General features: G+C 44.0%; 1 protein-coding gene across 1 annotated transcript in view; it reads right to left on the reverse strand.

The window, feature by feature from the left end:
- Positions 1-766: 766 nt before the first annotated feature.
- The window catches only part of RNF180 (ring finger protein 180), a 125,833-nt gene continuing 100,852 nt past the window's right edge, over positions 767-25,747 (reverse strand). Inside the window, exons 5-7 of the mRNA XM_082271018.1 lie at positions 17,332-17,560; positions 6,375-6,500; positions 767-1,040 (exon numbers count right to left, since the gene is read on the reverse strand). Of these exons, the coding sequence (XP_082127144.1) occupies positions 847-1,040; positions 6,375-6,500; positions 17,332-17,560 (549 nt within the window). The 3' untranslated portion in view covers positions 767-846. The remainder of the gene's footprint in view (positions 1,041-6,374; positions 6,501-17,331; positions 17,561-25,747) is intronic.

Raw genomic sequence — 25,747 nt, forward strand, 5'->3', positions numbered from 1 at the left:
AGAACTGGTCACATAATCCCTAGCAAAGGGGTTTTAGAGCATAAAATTCAGGCATTGCTGACCAATTAGTGCCGCCAAATTAACAATAATACTTTTTTGCTGAGATTTTTGACCAATTCTCTGGGCGCATGACTATAGCCAGAGGATGACCTGAGGAAAGGTATTTCACACCAAAGTAGTCTTATACCTGTAACAGCTCCTAAGGAACATGGCCTTGGATCATATTGCTTTTGAAAAGCTTACTTTGAACCACAATTTTGGTGGAAGTGCCAGAAGAACAATCTGTAAAAAGTTTACAGCTCTTCCGATCCCTACTACCATGACAACCTACTAACACCATGTGTTGCAATCTTTCGGTCACTTCTAGCCTTGGAATGTTGCTCTTTACCTGAAATATGTACCAGAGTAGCCACTCAATGGAGTGTTAACAGGGTCTGACATAGAAGTTTTCAATTGGGAGTTCTTTACCTGCACACACATAATAGGGCCAGTGTAGGCAATAGCTAATTAACTCATGCAAGCATATAGAGAACATGCAAACTTCAGGCAGATAGTTCCCTAACCAGAATTTGAACCAAGCACCCTAGTCCTGCAGGGCATAAGTTGTAGCCACTAAGCTTCACAGTTCCATTTTACTCCAGGGAAAAGATGATTATATGTGGCTTAATTATGTTAGGGAGTGACTACACAAAATGATTTCTTAACAGACTGACTGATAACTCTCTGGGTATATAGTGGCTTATATAAACATACTCTCCCATTGCACCACACTTCAAAATAAAAGTTTATTTACTGAACATGGTGTTTAACAACTGTTGTGTTATTTATGATCAATATGTATTTTTGTTACACTGAGAGAAAGAAGTAATAAATGAGAAGACAGAATACAATAAATCCAATGACCCAGTTCATGGAGTAAAAATATATCATAATCATGTCAAGGTTGAATCTCCATCCATGGCTTTCATCTTCAAATTCAAATCTGTAACCAGCATGTGGAAACTGCCTTCTTCCTATACGATCCATGTGTCTTCTGAAATCTAACACAACGACTGTAATTAGGTATGTGACACATTGAAGCACAGTTACGTAGCTTACACAAGTTAAACAATAATACGTCAGAGTTTGTACCTAGTTCTCCTAGTCTACAAACAGAGGCCACAACACCAAAGTCACAAATCATTACAAAAACACCATTTCATAAGAAACATACAGACACCTCTAGGATTTACCAGTTAATACATATTTTATTTATTGGTAATCAGTAACTTTTGCAGCCAAGAGCTTTAAAAATGCATCCCGACCATTTTCATGCCAAAGCAAACACTTCCTCAGTATTTCTTTTTGCACTTACAATTAGGCACTGCCCATATTTAGGCTCCATGCACACTGGAGTACAAATCAATGCTACTACAGGAGTTTTGTGTTTTGCCTGTAGAAGCAGCTCAAAGATATTCTATGTGTCCATGCACATTAGGATGTTTAGAGGAATGTTTTAAGCTCAACATTTAGAGACAGGAAAAAAAACCCTTGTGGTTTGGGTTTCTGATTGGAACTTTCTGGCAGAAAAAAAACCAGCAAAACTCTCCTAAACTCGCCTGTACAAAAACGCCTCATATGAGTTTTTTTTTTCTGCCAAGGAAACTGGCGATTTTTTAAAGCCCAGTGTACATGGAGCCTTAAAGTGCTACTTCTGAGTATGGGGATACCCATGCATGTACTTTATCTGCTGCCTGGCCTAGAATTCAAGGTAATACATTCTAGTTTAAAAGCTGAACTCTAGGAAAAATATTTTATACAAACTTAGATGGGGCCAACTTGGTTCAATATAAGTATGCATCTGTGATATCAGGGGCCACTAGTGATGCTGTAAATCACTGTAGTAGCCTTCGCTACATATAGTGAGCGCCATGATCATTTGGTTTACATGGGTGTGGCTTCCCCTCTGCACACTGACCACAGAAGGTCACATGATCAGCACCTCCTTCATACATAGAACGCCTTGTACTTTATTCAAGGAATATAATGTGTTTGTTGACTGGACAAGGTGGGGAGGAGGGGTGTGATGTCATGATATCTGGCCCAATGTAAGAATGCAAATAATTTAATTTCTGGAGTTCAGCAGTTTTAAGTCTTTTTTTTTTTTTTTTAATTTATTTATAAATCTCATTATATTTGCAATGAAAGTTGTCCCAAAAAGGCACCACGAAGAAAATCAGATATTGCACACCATTTAAAAAAATTAACAACATGCAGATATTAGGATATTAGGAACATGAATAGGACCTGATAAGAGTCTATTGTAATGCCCTGTACAATAGAGCTCAGACTGGGAGAGGCTGGTGCATTACAAGGAGCCAATCAGTTTCAGTGCACATGAGCTAACAAGTGACATGCAGACAGCAGAGGAACATTAGGTCACCAGGTTTGCTCTGCAGTCTAACAAAGCTGTGTAAACCTCAAAAAAGGCTAAAAGTCTCTGTCCGGCATACGATGACGATCTCGGAGGTCACGCGGTCAAGCCGGGCGTGACCATGCACGTGACCCCTGAGATCATATGACGGATGGAGCGGTATCACCCTGGTGTCACTTACGGCAAGTGAGTGAGAGACGGATTGGTATCGGGTGGGTGGGAGATGGAGCGGGTGAGAGACAGAGCAGTATTGAGTGGATGCCGAACAGAGCGGTATCACCCTGGTATCACTTACGGCAAGTGGGTGAGAGATACCGATCTGCCAGCAGATCTGCTAATGTGGAATTACTTATATCTTTAATTTGTACATATGTGAGTGGCATTCTCAATAACATTTGTAAACGGAATTATGCTATGTGACATAATTTTACCCTTACATGAGCATCACCACCTAATGGTTGGAGAAGGAGAAGACTATTCTCGGACCCTGACATAGGATGTACAAAATATCGGCCCATATCAGCCGATACCGATATGCGATGGCCAAAATATCGGTATCGGCAATGAAAAACCGATATCGGTCGATCCCTAGTTAGTATACATTCTTTGTTTACATATAAACTATTACATCGCAAAGGATTTCCAAAGCATCACTGGCTATCTAAAAGGGAAATCACAGCAATAGCAGCCTGGTTTTAGGCTCTGTTCTAGGATAAAGTAACCTTAGATAAAATAATGAATCACAATGGATAAATCATTGCTCTGACCCCGTATGTATCTTTCGTCTTTAGCTATTTAGTTGTGTTAAGGATAGAATTATTTTTTTAACAGGAGGAGATCAGGCAGAAGTTTAAAAAATGAAAATAAACGAAAACCTGCAGAACCCCAAATCCACAGCTGATCCAGAGGAAGTCAAAACCCCTCATGGTCTAATCATAACTAGCCTCCACCAAAGCCCCCTGGTCCGATGGGTTGCCCCTTGAAATTTATACCACTTACTTAAAAGTTGGACCTGTTCTATCACATTTTTGATTCCACTGTTCTACCAGCTTCTGCAAGAGATGCTTGTAAAACATGAATTCCCAAACCAGGCAAAAACCCACTATTCCCAGAATCATACAGGCCTATTTCCTTGTTGCGGGTGGGCATTAAACTTCTGGAAAAAAGTGCTTGCCTCCCATCTCAACCAGGTGATTCTATCCCTAATCCACCCGGATCAAAAACACGGCAATTATTTATAAATCTCCAGGTTTAGCATGACCATGTTGGTACTAGGGTGGTGGCGGTATTGGATGCAGCCAAGTTGAATGGGGTTACCTTTGGGAGTATCTAAAATATTTTGGATTTGATCCCAAAAAGTGGATGCAAATGTTGGTGCAACTGTTTTATCAAACCCCGGTAGCATGGGTATCTGTGAACGGCTGGGTCTATGACCCCTTTCGTCTATAGCGGGGCACCTGCCAGAGTTGCCTGCTCTCCCCTCTCTTCTACATTTTTATGACAGAGCCATTAGTAATTTCCATTAAATCTATTCTCCTTATCCGTGAACTTTGGGTGGGACAGTTGATAGAGACTATATGCCCTTTATGTTGATGATATGCTTTAGTATTTGGAGGACTCAGTTGCTTTATACGCCATTGAATGGTTTGGGGAACATTTCGGTCTGAGGATAGATTGGGACAAGTGTCAGATTCTTCGCTTAGATAACTTTCCTACCTCTCCTGCACAGGCTGCCCTTTCCCTCACTAGAGTAGCTTCGATACAGTATCTGGGGGTTACCCTATCTCCTATTCATTATGTCCCTTAATGTGGAACCCCTATTTATCTTGATTAAAAGTAAAATGTAGATATGGGCCAAGCTCCTTCTCGGAGTCATGGGTAGAATAAACTTAATTAAAATGGTACAGCTGCCAAAAATCCTATATATCTTATGGCATTCCCTGGTGGATCTACTACTGAATATCTTTAAAATCATTTACTCCATATTATACACTTTTGTGTGGGGCAGCAGCATAAACTACCCTGGCAGGACTTAAAAAAACCCGGTGAAGCAGCCTTGCCTTATTTTAGTTACTACCTAGCAGCCTAGCTTTCCCATTTTTTTCATTTTGACAAACTAGATATGGTATGATATCAAACCCTAATCTCCAGGTTGTCTACCCACCCTGTCTTCTTGCCCTTGCAGACCATCATATGCAGGGCATGAGGCTCGGCTGTCCCTCATGACCGGACGAGGTTGACTTACCACCAAGGTATCTGGGAACTTTCTATGAATGAGTACTCACACTTTCCTCTACCACATGCCTCTCTAGTTCAACAATAATCTACTCAAACTTCTCTCTGCTAAACCCAACCCTCTGGGCCTTCAGGTGGATTCATCTATCCACATCATGTAATATCCAATGATGGCCCTAAAACTTTTCAAACAGTGAAAGATAAGCTCTCCCTTCCACATTCTATGTTTCTTTTTAATACCATCAGATTCAGCATTCCTTGCATACTCAGTTCCCAGAGGCATACCCAGTGATGTCAACAACTCCCCTTTTTGAGGTGATCCATAGCTCTAACCCCAAAAAGCTGATTTCTACTTTTTCAATATTCTACTCACACTCCATCACTAATATAGATTATCAAATTAAGACTCGCTGGGAGGTGCACATAGGGGGCCTGGACGACACAGAATGTGAGGAAATACTAGATGGTTGTAAATTGGTCTCTCCTAGGGTTTCGGATCATCTAACACAGATGTATATTCTTCATGTGGCCTACCTGACCCCCATTCAAGTCTCCATCTACTGTCCCACCCACAGCCGGCTTTGCCCGCTCTGCTCTAATGCATCTGGCACCTTTAATCATTTATTATAGGCATGTTGAATTTCCTCATGACCAAATGGGTTTCCCGCTGACCCTAAATCCTAAACAATGTTAACTTGTTTCTGCATTAAACTCTCTCCAGTGCCACAAAAGTTAAAGATGTAACTGGATGCAGGCACTTCCTACAAAACTCCAATCCTGGTTGGGGTATATCAATTCTACTCTCCCCTACAAAAAAGTTAATATATACACGGCTGTTCCTCTAAGTATATTAAAATCTGGAATTTATGGTTGGAACATTCTGCCACCTGATGTTAATGTGTTCATGTTGTCTGTGTTGTTGTTAATGTGTCTTGTGGTTAATTGCTGATACGACCTTCCACCCACTGTCACCCTGGTATCTTTTAATGTGCCCCTTTCTGTCTTTGTGATCCTATACACCAAGTGCTATGCATGCAACACATGTGTTCTGCTTAATTGTATTGGTTTTATCATTTTTGGACAAGTACAGTATTATCTTTATGGTCATGTATTTTCCCACATTACTGTCTTCTATTGTACTAATGAATGTCACGTCCTACTCTACTGTATCATGCCATGTCTTGGTGGCTTTGTATGTGCAATCAGTTTCAGAATAATTTATTTTTGTATTATTTGTATAAATTAGTTGTCAATTACATTTTCTGCATATAGAAATACATCCAAACCATTTATGAATCAATTTCGAGTTGGCTAGAACTAGATACTGAAGAAAACAATTTTACCCTTTCACAGCTCTTCAATAGTCAGTAATGAACTCTTTCTTTGTGCATAGGGTAAACCTTTTTTCCTCCAGGCTTAGAGTACTCCCTTAAAATGAACACCTATTTCACCAAGTGAAGTATATGGACAAGGTAACCATGTACCATCTCTTCTCAAGGAAGAATACATTTAGTTAATCTTTTATCGTACTTAAGGTTTTCCATTCCATCAGATTATCAAAACCCTTTTACATAAATTGGTTTATGGAAGGCTGATGGTTTGCACATGGTGGTCCTTTAACAATGAATTAAAACATTGATTTGGCTTTTGCTTATCGCATCAAGTGGCAAATTATTTGTGCTGAGTGCACTGACCTATAAAAAAAGCCCATCTGGAACCCTCTTACCTCCGAACACTCTGAAGAGTCGATTGCAGCTAGGTAATGGCCATTTTGCACAACTTGCTCTCTGGAAACTCTGCTTCCTTTTCAGATATTCATTTGGAAAAAGAGCCGCAGAAGATTTGCTGAGGTCTGTAATTTGACAGAAAGAAAAGCAAGTCACTTTCACAACTAATACCACAAAAAAATCAACCCACATTGAACACATACATTATATATTTGCACAGTATGATGATTCAGCATTGCAGATTAAAACTGCAAGAGTGATATTTAACTTGTGTTACAAGCTACCTTACACTAAGACCCTCCGTCAAATTTACAAACCGTAGCTTTTACAGCTCTGCAAACAGTAACGTTTCCCTACAGTATTCCTAAAGCCTAATTGAACCTTTAGTTTAAATCAGCTAAATACATTTCATGTGCTTCAAAACAAAAGGTGTTTAATGTCTTGGTTGTTTTCTTTTTAAAGCAACCACAGCCCAAGTAGAAAAGCCTGTCTTCGGCCAGTAATTTCAAAGTGAGACCATTGCTCTCTCTGGGGAAGCAGTGGTCTCTCTGTAGAAGTGTAAACTGCCCCCTACTGAGTCAGACCTGTAACTGCAATCAGCAAAATTCAAGCTCCCCTAATTAGAGCTCAAACTCTGACACAGCAAGGGACATATCAGACAGATCACTGCTCCCTCACAGAGAGCTGTTCTCTGCAGCATGCTGGCAGGGGACACATTTTTCTACTGAAGGTTCAATTGGGAAATAAAGCTAATTTCTCTTGATCAAATATTTTATTGAAGAATACAATAAGGTAATAACACAAGGTACAAAGGAACAAAGGGAAGGACATTCCCAAAATGTGAAGACAAATGGAACATGTAGGAGAATCTGAAGAGACAATTGGGATGCAGCCCGTACAGAAATAAAATTCAGGTAATACCAATAGGGCAATAAGGTGGCAAAAAACAGCATCACCAGTAGTGGGCTATTGATATAGGTCAGGTAGGGGAGCGTTCCCCGTAGGTGTGGGTCTGATGCAGGGAATATCAAGAACAGCAGAGGTGTAGGATCTGCTAAGAAACAAATCATCAGGAGCGCCCAATTCTGTGCGTGAGGAATAAAGCGAATTTCTAAGACAATGGCTAAAGACATATTTGAAATGTATACGTCTCTTATCCGTCAAAATAGCTGTAATTATGTTTAGGCAATCTAGAGATCCCAGTACCAATGCTAGACAGCATAGCTAGGTTAGCGACCTTACTTTTTTCACTGCAGTAAAGCAATATACATTTATCAACCCATCAATAGCCTGGTCAGTAAACAATGAAGGAGCATTACCACAGTCAAAGGTTCTTCACTTTGCTCTCTCCTCCTGTCAGCAAGCCTCTGATGTTAGAGTGATAGTAATGTGGCATATGGTAGAGCATTACTGGCTAATACACTGCTGGCCCTCCCTCTCACAGTCTGAGCAAGCTAATGTAAATTATATAATGGTAATTTAATACATTCATTTTTAATTAAATTAAATGATGGTGTTTTGTATCTGCCTGAATTCAAATTGTTTTATTTAAATATATCAACAGTTATATCTAAACATAATTCAATGGTCTGCACCTAATTGGTTTAAACCTTCCAAGTCCTCCCCTTCATACAGAAACACCTCGTTTACCTTTAACCATAGAGTAGAAATAACAAAGAAAACATAATAATCCTACTTGAGTTCACACAGTTACCTGGTCATTGAAGAGATCAGTTTGAGGTAGCTGGGTACATCTAGCAATGATGTGTAATTTTCGTATGTGTATATATATATATATATATATATATATATTGTAACAGGAAGTCAGCTAAATCTGGGAATGTAGTCACAGGAAGGAGATACATTTCCAGCTGACTTAGAAAGTCCATTAATTAATTTAGGGTGTTGGCTACAGAGCTAGCCAGCAGGAAGTTGAAAGGCCTTCAGCTGTTCAGAATGAGGAGATCAAGGCCTCTATAATTTGTCCAGAGAAAATCTATTGAGTGCTGCCTCCTGTCGCCGTGTAGGCTGGGAGAGGAGGACAGACATACGTGTACCTCCCGAAGCTGGTGGGCATGGGAGAAGGACTGCTGCCTCCAGAAGCTGCATCCTGAAGCCATGTGGGCTGGGAGCAGGAGGACAGTCAGCGTGTGCCTCCCGACAGGATGTGTGGGCCTGGGAGAAGACCCCCCGGAGTGATGTGTGCCCGGGACGGTAACCAAGAGTGAAGACGTCTCAAAGGTGAGAAGACGAAGTGTTGTTGATGTGAAAGAAAACAAAGGGACATGTTCAATGGACAATGTTTGTGCTGTGTGAAAAGCAAACAAATGGACATTTGAGTGTCTGCTGTAGGATCAGCAGTGTCGGCCCAACAGTAGGTTGGGAAGACTTCTTAGGTAGGTTCCAGCGTGAGAAGGTAGCCGCCCACAGAGGCAAGGATTTATTTTGTTTTATTTTATTTTGATGTTTTTGCTGCATGCACTTGTTTGAAGAATAAACCTGTTGTTTGCAAGCACTTTTGGGCTATTTCTCTGTGAAAACGCACCCCCCAAGGAGTCATCCACGCCTACCACCGAGCTAATCCCTCACATATGGTGGAGGTATGCAGTGGGCAGAAGCAGCAAGATCCCTGCAATGGAGTGCATATGTTTGATGAACTTTGTCTGGTGCATGAGATTGCACAATCTATGTGTGCAGGAGAGAAGATCCTGACAGAAAAAAAAAAGTGTTTTAAAGAGACAGCGGTCTCAAAATTATTTGATGAACTTTGTTGTGTCTGGTGCAAGTGACTGCACAAACTGTGTGCGCAGGAAAAGAGATCCTGCAAGAGAGAGAAAAACTACATGTGTTGAAGAGACAGTGGTCTGAAAATTGTTTGCTGGACTGTGAAAAATTTGTTTGTGGAGTTATTGAAGATGGGGCGGTCCAAACGCCTGAAAAATGCAAAGATAGATGAAATGAGAGACCGGATTCTATGGATGGAGGGGATGTTGCCGTCTGAACCAGCCCCATCCATGCCTGAACGGAATCGGCTAAAGAGAAAAGTTGTTGTTCCTAGCAACACTGGGGCAAATGAAACTGCTTTGGAGACGCAGGGTTCTCAGATGAAAAGTAAACCCAAAATGGGGGAGATGCTGAAACAACGGAGCTTTGCAGCTCAACAAAAGGATCACCAAGAGAGCATGGCAGGCTGGAAACAGAGACGCCAGCAGCCAATGGAGGCCATCGGTTTGGAGGAAACCGAGTATGTGTGCAGGGCTGAGTTGGATGCCTTGCAACGGAAAATGGAAGAAAAGGAACAAGCCTTGGAATTGCTTAAAATGGAGCATAGAAACTTGCAGGAAATGAATGAACTACTCAAGTCTCATGTGTTACAGTGGGAAGAATCCACTGCTCTTCTTTTGGTCGAGTTGCAAAAACGCAGAGAGACTATAATGGAGAAAGATACCATCCTCATGGAAAAGGAAAGTGAAATTCAGACTTTGCAGAAGCAAAGTATGTGTGAAATGTTGGAGTTGCGTAATCAGCTGGAAAAAAGTCTTCAGTGTTTGGAAGTTACAAAAATAGACCTGCAGGAGTCGCAGGAACAGAATGTTGCTCTGAAAGCGACATTGTCTCTCAGCGACAAAGAGAAAAGTGAAAGAGAGGCTAAATTACTGAGTACTGTGTATGAGCTCACTACTTTGAGCAATGTGGTAGATGAATTACGTGCAGACTGTGAAAGTTGGAAAGGTGAAGCCCAACGTTTCCAGCAGCAGTTAAAGGAGAAAGAAGCCTGTGTGGCAGAATTACATTCTTATTCCCAGATGCTAGCCAATGAGGTGAAGGCTCTTATGCAGGGAAAAGGAGATTGTGAACATAAGAGGGAAAAAGTAGAGGCACAGCTTCTGGAATCGCAAGTCAAGGTGTCAGAAGGTGACCGATTGTGTGCTAAGCTGTCAGAGAAGGCAAACCGACTGCAGGTTGAGTTGGACAATGTTACAAATCAGCTTTCTCAAGCAGACAGCAAATCTAGAGAAATTGCGGAAGATTTTTCTATCTTGGAATCGCAGCTGCAAGACACGCAGAAACTCTTACAGGAAGAGAGGTGTCAAAGGCTGAGTTTTAGCACAAAGCTCAAACAAATGGAAGATGAGAAAAATGGCTTCCTGGAACAATTAAAAGAGGAGGCGGAAGCAAAGAAAAACCTATCAGAGCAAGTCGCAACATTGCAAGCTCAGATAGCGGATATGAAAAAACGCATGGAAGAAAGCGTTGGTTCATTACAGTGTGTTGAAGATGTGAAAAAGAAGTTTGATCAGATGCTTGGTGAAGAGAAGACTGTGTCTGCAAAATATGCAGAAGAACGCGACCGTGCAAAAACGGAGGCGCGTGATAACGAGAGCAAAGACCTGTTCTTGGCTCGCTCTTTGGAGGAAGTTCTAGAGTGTAAGGCTGAACTAGAAAGTGTTAACAAACAGCTGCGTACAGAAATGGAAGAATTGGTCAGCTCCAAGGATGATGTTGTGAAAAGCGTTCAGGAGCTAGAAAAGTCTAACCGAGCCTTAGAACAGCAAGTAGAAGAGATGAAGATTCCGTTGCAGGAACTGGAAGAGGAATTCCAGGCAACAGAGGATCTGTCCCAAAGAGGGGATAGTGTGCCTGATGCAGTTTTTAAAAGGATCAGTGTTTTGGGGTCTGTCCTGAGTGAGCCTCAGAAATGTGATGACACGTGGCTTGAATCACCCCTTTGGAATAAACCGTTCCTTCAAAAACTTCAAGCATTGGAAAATGTATCATTAGAACTTCAGCAAATAAAGGAGTTGTGTAAGAAATGTGATGATTTCTCAGTTCAGGCTGAAAACCTAGTGGAGAAAACTAAAGCGGAGAAAACTAAAGCAAGTGATATAAATCTGGGAGGAAAAAGCAAACGCCACCTAGTGGAGAAAACTAAGGCTGTTGGTGAAAACGTGAAGCAAATGAATTTCAAGTGCCTTTCAGAGAATATTTCTAAAATGAAACTGGTAAAAGACGGGTGGCAGAAGTTTGATCGTGATCTTGAGATGCATTCCATGTGGAATTCAGATAGAGAAAAAGAACTAGGTGACCTTGAGCGGTCAAATAGTTCAGCAGAAAGTGCATTGAAGAAACCTGTAAAAGAATGTGTTGCAGTTCCATGCTTCTTCACTGATGCAGAGAGGAGGTCTATAATGGATACCACCCAGATCGCTGGGTTCAACTGTGTTGTTGCCTTTGACCCCTATGTTGGTGGAAGGAAAGTTGATGATGTTCTGGTTGGCTTCTTCTGTGAAGAGTTTGGCAAGAAATATAAACTGAATATCAAATCAAATAGTAGGCCTTTACTGCGACTCGCTCAGGAGGGCGAAAAGTTTAAGAAGTTGATGAGTGCAAATGCTTCAGATCTGCCTATGAATATGAAATGTTTGGTGAATGATATTGATATCTCTGGGAAAAGGAACAGGGGTCACTTTGAAGAAATGTGTGACAGCCTGTTGTCTCAATTGGAAAATCCTCTGCACAGCATCTTAGAGCAAGCAAAGCTCAAGAAGGAAGATCATTCCCTTTTACAACAAAAAGTCAATGATTGTGTACAGATGTATGGAGAGGCAACTCAAGTCACAGAGGGATGTCAAGAGTCCCTACTTGGAACAAAGCTTAGTGAAGCAAAGGTTCTCAAAGTTTTGTGGAAAACATTTATGGATTGCAGAGAGAGGCGTCTTAAGAATGTTGAAGACATTAAGACTAGCCCAATTGAGTTGCCTATGGATCACGGTCCTCCATGGTGGATTGGACAGACGGTTATGAGGGACAAGCTGTCTGACATTTATGAGAAAGCTGTCAATGAAGATGACAGAAACGAGAAGGAGCAAAATGATGCCAAAAATGCAGTTGAAGAATGTGTATATGAGATGAGAGACAAACTGTGTGGCATTTATGAGAAATCCGTCAATGAAGATGACAAAACAGTTTCATCCGGAAGCTTGAGGATAATAGGAGGCTTATCAGTGAGTCAGCAGTGCTTGACACATGCGTGCCTGGAAATCTGTGTCCCAACCCTAGGGTTGAAACAAGAGGGGGGGGTATGTAACAGGAAGTCAGCTAAATCTGGGAATGTAGTCACAGGAAGGAGATACATTTCCAGCTGACTTAGAAAGTCCATTAATTAATTTAGGGTGTTGGCTACAGAGCTAGCCAGCAGGAAGTTGAAAGGCCTTCAGCTGTTCAGAATGAGGAGATCAAGGCCTCTATAATTTGTCCAGAGAAAATCTATTGAGTGCTGCCTCCTGTCGCCGTGTAGGCTGGGAGAGGAGGACAGACATACGTGTACCTCCCGAAGCTGGTGGGCATGGGAGAAGGACTGCTGCCTCCAGAAGCTGCATCCTGAAGCCATGTGGGCTGGGAGCAGGAGGACAGTCAGCGTGTGCCTCCCGACAGGATGTGTGGGCCTGGGAGAAGACCCCCCGGAGTGATGTGTGCCCGGGACGGTAACCAAGAGTGAAGACGTCTCAAAGGTGAGAAGACGAAGTGTTGTTGATGTGAAAGAAAACAAAGGGACATGTTCAATGGACAATGTTTGTGCTGTGTGAAAAGCAAACAAATGGACATTTGAGTGTCTGCTGTAGGATCAGCAGTGTCGGCCCAACAGTAGGTTGGGAAGACTTCTTAGGTAGGTTCCAGCGTGAGAAGGTAGCCGCCCACAGAGGCAAGGATTTATTTTGTTTTATTTTATTTTGATGTTTTTGCTGCATGCACTTGTTTGAAGAATAAACCTGTTGTTTGCAAGCACTTTTGGGCTATTTCTCTGTGAAAACGCACCCCCCAAGGAGTCATCCACGCCTACCACCGAGCTAATCCCTCACAATATATATATATATCAACTGTACAATGTATACTTTTGGTAGACATTAATTTTTCCATTCCTAACATATATTTGACCTCCTTGATCCTTTCCTCATCAACTGATGGAGCTCCGGAGAACGTCCAATTTTGTAACAACTTGCTACAACAAAAGTTCTATCAATTGCTAAGGATATGTACTGAGTCTGCCTGACATTTAGCTCTTACAACTTAATGGGGGTATTTACATTTAGAACTCACAAAATAACTTGTATATCTCTGTGTAGTTATGTGGAAGGGTTCTTGGCTCCCATGGCCCCTTATTAAACACTGCTGTTGCTTAGAAAATCTGCTTGAGCAGGGAAATAGATCTCATAGATACAATAAATGGCACAGTCAGCAGTGCCCAGCTTCAATGGCGCTTTAGTGATTGGCATGGGTTTCTTACAACTAAAAGGTCCAGGGTTTCTTTACCATCAGAGAACATATCTACACAAGGTTTTAATTCCCTGTAATTACATGGGCCTCCTCTGGGTTCTTCAAATTTTTATCACAATTCTGAAGCATCCTGTTAAGTTTACTGGAACCAGATTGTAACCATCTCTTGTGTGGGTAAAAATGCAATTAGTCCTGCATAGTATATTAATGGCACTTTTCCACTGCAAGTACCGGCTCGGCTCTACTCGGCCCTGCTTGGCCCCGTTTGCTTTTCCACTGCTGGTACCGCATGGTACGGTGTTGGAACGGTTCAGTACGGTACGGTATGGTTTGCTTTTCCACTAAAGTAGTACTAAAGTTAAGTGGGTGGGATAACAACGGGGTGGGTGGGATTCTCTGACCAATCAGTGGCTAGTAGTGACTGCATGCAAAAGATTGTGGGATATGGTACCGGGTATGGTACCTCTTGGAACCACAATCGAGGTGGTACTGTTTTTGAGAGCCGTGCCATTCGGTTCCCTGCAGTGGAAAAGCGCCGCCGTACCGTACCGTACCATACCGAACCGTTCCTACACCATACCATGCGGTACCAGCAGTGGAAAAGCACAAAAGCGAGCCGAACCGTTCGGTTCCATGCAGTGGAAAAGCGCCATAAATGCAGTGTGATATGTGAATATTACATGTAATTAAAATCCTGTTAACAATAAGGACACCCAGTGCCATGTAAGGGGGAGGACTGGATAATGGGGACATGCAAAGAGGGTGTCTTTTAAATACTAAATAACACAGTGCAATCAAAGCTGCACGTGTGCCTCCACCATCCCATGACTCTCTTTCTTGAGCTGCCTTTCTCAAGGTAGATTTACAATGCTGGGTATTGCCAATACTTTCTCGCTGCTTCTGGTCACCTACAGTGTTAGAGAAGGCCTATGAACAACAAGTTTCCCACTCTGCTAGTATCCAGTAATGACCAGTACTTCAGGTCAGGGGTCTATAAACTATGACACACAGGCCACATCTGGCTGCTACAAGATTTTATCCGGCTCGTGGCTAGGGTCAGTGCTGTGTCCTCAGACTCAATGCACAGACTGAGGATTCGGATCTGCTTCTGATTGGGACCCTGATATATAGGGGAACTCTGATATGGACCCTGATGTAAGAAGGACTCCAAAGTGATGGGAGACTTCTGAATGAAATGGGAACACTGATATGATAGGAAGGGTTCTGATGTGAAGGAGGGCTTCTGATAATATTTTATTTCTTGGAGCATGTTTATTCATTCATCTCTATTTTATTAATTAGTTTATTAAACCAATTTTCTTTTCTGCCAGCGAATATTTGTAAATTAGATGATGTGGCCATTATACTGAAATGTTTGGAGACCCCTCTTCTAGACCAAAAGCAGCATTTTGTACTTACTAACCAACAGTGAGGGAACCTTTGCCATGCCAATTTTATGAAGTGGCATAAGTGCCTCGAGGAGGCTAGGGCAGCTAGGACTGAGAATTTCAATACATATTATTTATTGACATGCAATAGTCATATTTAACCAGACTTGTTACATATTGTTGAAGACGACTAACCACTCACTCAAGCTGCTTTCTCAGTTCAAAGCAATTTTAAGAAGATACCTAGCATTTATATTTGCATAGGCAAATTAGCTTCAGAACATCATCTCCCCGGACTGAGGAAGAGGCTAAGCCTCGAAACACGTAAGCCTTTTAGCTTCAGAGGACGTTACACCCTTTTGGTTCTGATGCTGATGGCACTATATCCATTTGATGTGCTTATAGCAAGAATCTGCTTGTGAGTATCTTTATACCTTTTATTCAATAAAACCTTTATAGAGGATAATGCACTAAGCTGGTGCGCCCTTGTGTCTGTTCTTTGATTTTAGTGGTCTCAGACTACCCGGGGTTTAGAAAAGGGGCTGCCAGGCCGAAGCATCCAAGTAAAGCCAAGTAGAAGGTCTTCGGTAGCCGCATGAGTGTGGCTGGATGTGGTTAGAAGATTACCAGAGCACAGGACATAGGTGTTTTGCACCAATTTTTTGGTTTGTACACATTTTATGACAACATGGCGGTTGAATTGAGGTGACTGAGCTTCCCATGTGAGTATAAATGCTGGGGTATGTTAATGACACTCAAGAAGCCACTTGGATAAGCAGTGAAATTGATGACTAAGATTGTATCATGGATCTATTTTATGAAATATTGTATTAGTATGTTTTTATATTTAATTGAATAAAAAAAGTATATATTTTACAACAGTTGCGTCTCAAAAATCCCATTGTTTACAATATGCCACAGGATGCTCCCATGGAGTAGTATGTAGAATATAGACCAGTGTTTCTCAACTCCGGTCCTCAGGGCACACTAACAGGCCAGGTTTGCAAGAAAACTGAAATACATCCCAGGTGATATCATTTGCTGCTCAGTGATTGCAGTATTCTAGTCGGCATCTCCCCAAGGTAATACTTAAAATCTGGCCTGTTAGTGTGCCCTGAGGACCGGAGTTGAAAAACACTGATATAGACTATATGTAGTAATACAACACGTCATATCCATCTGTTTGCTGGATGGTACAACTATAAATTTTCATATCTCAACATGGCGAAAGCTGGAGTTGTCAGGATTGCTTTTCTGTTGGGGAAGCATTCCTCTTACTTCTTGTCCCTGTAGCACTAGGACATGAAAGGGTAAGGGGGGGGGGGGCATTTCTCACCAGAAAAAAAATAAATACATTTTAGCAGTTATACAGCTTTGTTATCCTACAAAAAAATGGCTTTTGGATTTTGTCCCCATTGGAGAGTTTTCCCATTACTTTGTGTCCTGACAGGAAGAGAGGGGAAGTCTCCCCTGTAGGATCAAAGGCAACAGTAAAACCCTTTAACCATACCTGCTCTATTAAAAGCAAGACTTGGCTTGGGATGGGCTTTCTAGAAGGGAAATCTGTTAAGAATTAGGCAAATAGCTTTTAAAGAAAACATTAGGAAGATGGAGAAAGATCTGGGAGTCTTGGTTGATGATAGATTAGGCAATAGCATGCAATGTCAAGCGGCAGCTGCCAAAGCCAGCAGAATATTAGCATGCATAAAGAAGGGGATGTATTCCAGAGATAAGACTATAATCCTTCCACTTTATAAAACTCTGGTCCGACCGCATCTGGAGTATTCTGTCCAGTTCTGGTCACCAGTCCTCAGGAGGGATGTGTTGGAGCTGGAGAGAGTCCAGAGAAGGGCAACTAAACTAATTAGGGGATTGGAGGACCTTAATTATGAGGAGCGTCTGCAAACGCTTGATTTATTCTCCCTGGAGACGAGACGCCTGAGGGGGGACATGATAGCAATTTTTAAATATCTCAATGGGGATCTCAGCATAGAAAAAAGCTGTTCAGTCGAAGGGATTGCATGAGGACTCGAGGGCATACAATGTGATTAGAGGAGAAGTGTTTTAACCTCAGGCAACGGGGGGGGGGGTTCTTTACTGTTAGGGCTACAAGATTGTGGAATTCTACACAGGTTGAACTGGATGGACTATTGTCTTTATTCAACCTCACCTACTATGTAACTATGTAATTATTTTTCTCAAAAAAGTCATGCCCAAAACCTTCCTAGCCCCATCAAGCGGATCCATTACTAAGACATTTCAAAAGTAGCAGGTCCTCTTTACTTTGCTTTACCTGTCTGAAAGCGCACTATTGCGATGATTGTCCTGCAGAGTGGACAGGGCGTTGCTGATGGACTGTCCCTTGCTAGCGTGCGTAAACACGGCTCGCAAAAGACATGGCGGCATGGATAGCACATGTAAGGGTTAAAATACACATCTAAGCACACGGCACAAGTGTAGCTTTCCCTCTCTGGGATGTCCTCCTCTTCCTCGTCCTCTCTTCTTAGATTTGAAATATTGATCTGGAAAATAAAACACATCGCAATGATATATTGCCTTTTGCACACACAGTGATTTCACACGAGCGTCTAATGACTCATAAACCCAAACCGGCGTCGTGAGCCAATTTAACACAGAATTAACAGGCATGTCAAAAAGACACGTGAAAAGCGCTTATTATCCATTGCCAGCAGTGAAGGGAGCGAGTGGGAAGCACAGGAAGAAAGCAACCATGTATCACTGTGGCCGAATCTCAAAGCTGCCATTAACAAGTGGAAAGAAGGCTTTTCCAAAGTGAGAGTAAGCAGATAATGAGTAATTGGTCACAGACATCTGCATAGTGGAAAGCTGAGGACATGGCTAACATGATCCCCTGCATGCAGTCCACGATGATTGATGCTTCACCAGTCCTGGCACATTTGTCACAGAGATAATGAGCCAAGTCTACTGTATTTCTAAAAAGGATCAATCAACAGTCTGCTTAGAAAAGGCTAGCTCGTCTATGCCCACTCCTTTCACTAAGAGGAGCGCCAGTGCCAGTGTGAAATCAGATGGCGCAGCACTGACACAGGCAGGGACTTATGGGTATAGTTCAATGGAAAGAAACGGTCTATGTGGATAACCGGGAAAACATCAAGCAAGGATAGTTGCTGACTAAGAAAATAATAATAATAATAATTTAAAGCAGTATTAAAGTGTTAGTAAACCCAGGAGCCTGCATTCACTATATCTGGTCTCCCACAGTACACAGAACATGGACATGTAATAGTTTTAGTAAATATAAACTGCTGAATATCTTTTCTCATCAGCAGTATAGAGCAGTCTTGTGACTTCTATCCGTGTCTGGTTAAAGCTTGTAGGAGGAGTTTTCATTCTGCTCTGACTGTTCTATAAGACTACAGGACCCCTGACCCTCTGTCTGAACAGTGCTGATTGGCCCTGTGCTGATCACATGCTCCCTCCCAAGAAAAAAAAAAACTTTCTTTCAATACACACCAAACTGAGCATGTGCAGCTTGTCTCCTACCCTCTGTTCAACAGATGGTTTGGGGACAGTGAAAGTGAGAGAGAAGACAGGATCAAACAGCCTTTTTACACAATGCAGACAATTAACCCCTTAGGTTCCACAGTTAGTATAACAAGCATGTTTTACTGCATATACACACTGATTTTACTGTTGTGGGTTAAAGCGGTTGTATACTGGGAAAAAAAAAAAACCCTGCAAGACAAAGGCATAGTGAGCTAGTATGCATTGCATACTAGCTCATTATGAAATACTTACCTTAAAACGAACCCCCGACATGGACCCCCGGACACCGCTGTGGGAGCTGACATGCTCCCTCGGCGTCTCTTCTGGGTTTAGCTGCTACGGCAGCTCCGGCGCTGTGAGTGGCCGGAGCCGCGATGACGTCACTCCAGCGCATGTGCGCAGGAGTCATTTTCCGGCAAGTGCCCGGCATGGAACTCTGAAGGTCCGCCGGACCTTCAGAGCGCATGCGCCACTAGCGTCAGTGGCTGCATGCAGGGCAAATATCTCCTAAACCGTGCAGGTTTAGGAGATATTAATTGTACCTACAGGTAAGCCTTATTATCGGCTTACCTATTAGGTAAAAGTCACAAAAATGAGTATACTACCTCTTTAAGTAACACTTTAAACCTAAAAAAATTGATTTTTTGTAAGAACTTACCGTAAAATCCTTTTCTCTTAAGCTCATTGACAGACGTAGTCTTCTTGATTCTCAAGAGCTGGGTTATGTTGTCTCCGCAGGAGTAGGACTAGGCAGAATGACAAAACGTTCTGGCTCCACCCTAGGGGGCAGTCCCTGAGGGTATATCCTCCCTCTCTCTGCTACAGGGAATCAGTTCTGTTTAAAGCAGTACAGAGAAATTAACCCAACCCAACTCAATGATAGAGGGGCGGGTACTACGTCTGTCAATGAGCTTAAGAGAAAAGGATTTTACAGAAAGTTCTTACAAAAAATCCATTTTTCTCTATCGCTCATTGACAGACGTAGTCTTCTTGATTCTCAAGAGCTGGGACATCCAGAAGCAGTGCCACAAATGAGGGGTGGGATTGACAAAATCAAATCCAATCTAGAAGGCCCAACCGGTGCCAAACTAGAAGTTTTAAAGGCTCATTATAAACAAAGAATGAGACTAAAGAAAAATTTTCCAACGGAAAAAAACCCTCGAGGTAGACCACTGGTCTCCTCAAATTGCGGCCTGCAAAACCTTGCGGCCAAACGAGGCATCAGACGATGCCATTACATCAACTTTATAATGTTTAGAGAAGGTATGCACCGACGACCAGGTAGCCGCCTTGCACACCTGGACCACTGACGCCTGATGGCGAAAGGCCCATGACGCACTAAGTGCCCGAGTGGAGTGCGCCTTAACAGGGAACGGGGGCTCCCGACCCTTAATAGAATAAGCCTGCACTACCGTCTGTCTGATCCATCTGGAAATGGTCGCGGCAGATGCAGGCAACCCCTTTTTGGGTCCATCTGGGATCACAAAAAGTGAATCCGTCTTGCGAAACGAGTCTGTCGTTTTCAAGTATACCCTGATCGCCCAGGCCACATCCAAGGAGTGCAAAGCAAATTCCCGAGGATGACTGGGCTTAGGACACAGGGAAGGTAATACAATTTCTTCATTCAGATGAAATTCTGAAACTACTTTTGGTAGGAAGGATGGATTCGGACGAAGAACCACCTTATCTCTATGAACCACCAGATATGGTGAACGACAAGATAATGCGGCCAGTTCTGACACCCTGCGTGCAGAAGTAATAGCCACCAAGAAGGCCACCTTCTGGGACAACGTGGGTAGAGGAATGTCCCTAATATCTTCAAAGGGAGGTTTCTGAAGAACCGACAACACTAAATTAAGATCCCAGGGGGGTAACGGCGCGTGCACTGGCGGAGCCAGATGTCGCACCCCCTGGATGAAATTCCGCACCAAGGAATGAGTAGCCAAAGGCTTCTGAAAGAAGATGGCTAATGCTGAGACCTGACCCTTGATAGTACTCAAGGCCAGTTTCTGCTCAACCCCTTGTTGCAGAAAAGCCAATATTCGACTAATCGAATAAGACCGAGGACGGAACCCCAAAGGTTCACACCATGCAATGTAGGACTTCCATGTGCGATGATAAATCTTTCTGGAAGTCGCTTTCCTTGCTTCAACTAGAGTAGGAATAACTGAAGCTGACAAACCTTTGTCCTTCAGCACCTGGGTCTCAATAGCCAGGCCGTTAAAGCCAGCGATCGTAAAGCAGGATGGAAGATCGGTCCCTGAGACAGTAGATCCTCTCTGAGAGGAAGTCTCCACGGGACGTCCGCCACCAGTCTGACCATGTCGGCGTACCAAGCTCGACGAGGCCAGTCCGGAGCTACCAGGATTACTGGGATTCCTTCCTCCTCTACCCTGCGAAGAAGTCTTGGCAGTAACGCGAGAGGAGGGAAGGCATATATTAGCTGGTATTGCCCCCACGGGGCGATCAGTGCGTCTGCGGTTTCTGCTAGAGGATCGCGGGAGCGAGCCACGAATCTCTGAACTTTCCTGTTGAATCGTGATGCCAACAGATCCACATCCGGGGTGCCCCACCGTAGGCACAACTGGTGGAAAACGTCTGGATGGAGGGACCATTCCCCCTGATCCAGGGTCTGACGGCTGAGATAATCTGCCTGCCAATTCTCCACCCCCGGAATGAACACCGCAGAGATTGCTGGAACAAATCGTTCCGCCCAGCGAAGAATGCAAGCCACTTCTTTGGCCGCTCGGACACTCTTGGTGCCCCCCTGGTGATTGACATAAGCCACGGCCGTGGCATTGTCCGACTGGATCCGAACCGGGCTGCCCTGGAGCTGCTCGGTCCAGTGAATCAGACAAAGTCTGATCGCTCTCAGTTCCAATACATTTATCGGTAATCTGGATTCTTCCGGGGACCAAAGTCCCTGGGCAGATAATTGACCGAGAATTCCTCCCCATCCGGATAGACTGGCATCCGTGGTCACTATCGTCCAATATATTGGCAGAAATGACTTTCCCTGGCTGAGCACTGGAGACCGAAGCCACCAAACCAGAGACTCTCTGGTCTGTTTGCTCAATCGTATCTGATTGTCCAGGGATTCCGGATTCCGATTCCATCTGAGGAGAATCTCTTGCTGAAGAATTCGGGTATGGGACTGGGCAAATGGGACTGCTTCGAATGAAGCCACCATCAACCCCAGAACCCTCATGCAAGTCCGAAGGGAAGACCAGCTGTTGGACAGTAACAACTGGACTGCTGATTGAATCTTTCGAAGTTTCCCTACCGGAAGAAACACTCTTGTCCTGACTGTGTCTAGAATTAGACCCAGATATTCGAGCCTCTGGGTGGGAACCAGAAAAGACTTTTGCTGGTTCACCAGCCACCCGAATTCCTGTAAAGAAATCATAGTAATTTCTATGTTTTGTAGCAAGGTCTGAGGAGACTCTGCATGAAGCAGAAGATCGTCTAGGTAACCTAGAATCGATATACCTCTTTGGCGCAGAAGTGCCAACATTGGGGCCAACACTTTTGTGAAGACCCGCGGAGCCGTGGCGAGACCGAAAGGTAACGCCACAAACTGATAGTGGTTCTCCTCTACGGAAAAGCGTAGAAAACGCTGATGTCCTGCGAAAATGGGAATGTGAAGATAGGCGTCCTTGATGTCTATGGACGCTAGGACATCCCCTGGATGCAGGAAGGCTGCTACCGTGCGAATGGACTCCATTCTGAATCTTCTTATGTTGACGAAGAATTGAGTGCTCTTAAGTCCAGAATTGGACGCACTTTGCCCTCTTTCCTGGGTATTGTAAACAGGTTTGAATAAAACCCTTGAAACCGTTCTGTCCAAGGAACGTGGACTACCACTCCTTGTTGTAGTAGATCTGTGACTGCTCTCCGCAGATCTTCTAGACGATCCGGAGATAGTCGGATATTGGAAGGGAAGAATCGCGCCGGTGGGAGAGATCGAAACTCGATCTTGTACCCTGACTTTATGACTTCGCAAACCCATTTGTCCGGGATTCTGGAAAGCCATGGATCCGGGAACCGGCGAAGACGTCCCCCCACCCCAGTTATGGGTGGGGGCGCACCTTCAGGCTTTGGATGGTTTATCTTCAGGTCTGGAGGGGGCGGGCTTTTGCTTGCCCGACCAACGACCCCTGACGCCTCCTGTAGGAACCTTGGAGGACTTAGTTTTTTCACCCGCTGGACGAAAAAACCTCTTGTGAGCAGAAAAAGAAGGCCCTCGTCTTTGACGAGTTCCTCTACCTTTAAAATTTTGCGGTAAAAAGGTGCTTTTTCCACCGGTGAGATCCTTAATGATCTCATCTTAGTTGGCTCCAAATAGACGTTCTCCTGAAAAGGGGATATTAGCCAATGCTTTTTTGGAACCTTGGTCGGCTATCCAACCTTTTAGCCACAGTGTACGCCTGAGAACCACTGCTGAGACTGATGCTCGCGCCATTAATGGAGTGGCGTCTAACGCCGCATCACATACAAACTGTAACCCCTGTATCATTTGTTCCAACAAATCTGATACCGCCTGAGGGACTTCTTCTAAGTCCCGGCGTAACCACTTGGTCCATTCAGTTACAGCCTGCGAAACCAGACCAATAGCAATTATTGGCCTGAAAGCTGATCCAATCAAGGAAAACATGGTGCGAGACATAGCTTCTATCTTGCGATCCACTGGATCTTTAAAAGACGGAGCGTCTTCTAAAGGAATAACCGTGGCTTTATTCAATCTAGCAATTGGTGAATCCACCACAGGTGGTTCTGTCCATTTCTTAATAAGGGTTTCCTCAAACGGATAACGCCTGTCAATGCGTTTGGAAATATTAAAAGTGCGTTTTGGCAGACGCCATTCTTCATCGATTGGATTGCCAAAACATTTGGGCAATGGAAAAACCTTTGCCACTTTGATGCGCTTTTTAGTCCCAAAAGGGATCTCAGTTTCAGCTATTTCTGATGGAATACCCTGTAACCTTAAAGTCTCTTGAACAGATACAATGAGTGCGTTTACCAACGCTTCCTCTCGGGCTATGGCAGATGCCGAAACATCCTCCTCACTGTCTGAAGAGACAGGACCCGAGACACCAATACCAGATGAAGTACCTGCAACTGCAGAAATAGGCTCAGAGTCTGAATCCGAGGTTTCAGATAATAAGGGGTTAGGCGGGGGTCGCTTTCTTGCGGCCTGTCCCTGACAAGCCACTTCCACCCGGGACACAAAAGTTTCCATAATGGCTGACAAAGATTCAATTGTCAATGGGGTGCTGGAGGATCCCGCAGACCCCTCGAGGGGATCCGGAGGAGATACATGAGTGGCAGGGTCCATGTTAATACAGGACACTTTTGCCAGCAATAAACAAAAAAACTTTTTTTTTTTTTTTTTTTGTGTGTCTCCCCCTAGCGCAATAGCGCCCCTCAGAGTACCTGCTTCTCGATCCCAGAGAGAGAGAGAGGGACCCCCAAGGCTCACCAACCGATGCAGTGCAGTTTCCAACAAACTGCAGCCAGCGTCTGTCTTACACAGACTGGAAGGAGCTGTTTGCTTTTTCCCGGGCAGAAGGCGTGGCTCCGCCCCCTGTGTACGCCTTCCGGCGTTCCCAGCCCTCCACGAGGAAGCTGGGCTCACAAAACATGGCCGCCCCCATAGAAGAGACATAAGACTCCAAAAACATGGCGGCCGGCGTGACCTGAGGACATACATGCATTCGGTCTACGGCAAAATGGCGGCGGACCGCCGATATCGTCTTCCCAGCACATCCACCTGCACTCTGCTGAGAGGTGACATATGGATCTACAGAGATACACTGCACATAAGGTAGGATTATACCTCCTATGTTTGCTGTAATGTTACAGTCTGCTGGGTAGAGTGTTAGCTCTTGAACCAAGTCCACTTCCCACAAACACATGCTGTATAACAAGGGGGACTTGTAAGTGTCAGATATATACTGACCATATATGGAGGGGCCCATAATATATACTGCCTCATAAATGAGGAAAAAAGGGAACGTTTTACTCACCATACCGAACCGACAGGCACCCTCTCTTCATAATACCCTCTCCACCGAGGTGGGGGTTTGTGGACGCCTCGACTCTCTGGTCCTGGCGTCCAAGCGAGCTTTTAACTCGCAAAGTCAGTCCCTTTACTGGGACTCCGTCGCGGCCGACTCAGCGCACTGGTCTGCACGCGCTTTTAGGCAGAAACCGGGGTGACCACTGGATCTCACATCCAGCCCGTCGCCCGGCCCCGCATACTTACTTGAATATGTCGCGGCCGACCAAGCGCAATGCCTGGTCTGCACGCGCTCGTAGGCCGGCTGGGGTGACCACAAGTGTCGCCCAGTCCGGCATTTTTGCTTGAAGATCTCACAGGAAAAAAACACTGGAGAAAACTACCTAAAAAATGTCTTTTTCTTAAAGAAAAAAAGTCTTGCCAGGACCAAAAGATCCCAGCAAGGAACTTAGGTCCTTACTCCTGACTAGACAGAAAAAAACTGATTCCCTGTAGCAGAGAGAGGGAGGATATACCCTCAGGGACTGCCCCCTAGGGTGGAGCCAGAACGTTTTGTCATTCTGCCTAGTCCTACTCCTGCGGAGACAACATAACCCAGCTCTTGAGAATCAAGAAGACTACGTCTGTCAATGAGCGATAGAGAAACAATAATGTATTTATATTGCAGCTTACCAATTCTTAGATGTGGTGGCTGCATTTGTTTTCTTTTTTTTTTCCTTTGTTTTCACCTGGTGATCTGGCCTGTAAGTCTGTTATTTTCCAACCTTGTTGGATATTAAAGGCAAAAAAATAAAAACATGTCATACTTACCTGCTCTGTGCAGTGGTTTTCCACAGAGCAGCCATATCCTCTTCTTGTCAGGTCCCCCGCTGGAGCTCCTTGCCCCTCCCACCTTCTGAGTGCCCCGATAGCAAGCAGCTTGCTGTGGGGGCACCTGATCTGGCTCGCTCCCAAGCTGCTGCTCTGTGTGTCCATTCACACATGAAGCGCAGCTCAGCCCTGCCTCCACTTTCTCCTTTATGGCTCACTCACTGTGATTGACAGTAACTGGAGCCATTGGCTCCCGCTGCTGTCCCAGCCAATGAGGAGGAAGAGACCTGGGACAGCTGCTGCTCTTGTGTACATCGCTGGATCAAGATGGGGCTCAGGTAAGTAAATAAGT

The sequence above is a fragment of the Pelophylax lessonae genome (assembly GCF_965119305.1).
Source record: "Pelophylax lessonae genome assembly, chromosome: 1".
Classification (NCBI taxonomy): Eukaryota; Metazoa; Chordata; class Amphibia; order Anura; family Ranidae; genus Pelophylax; species Pelophylax lessonae.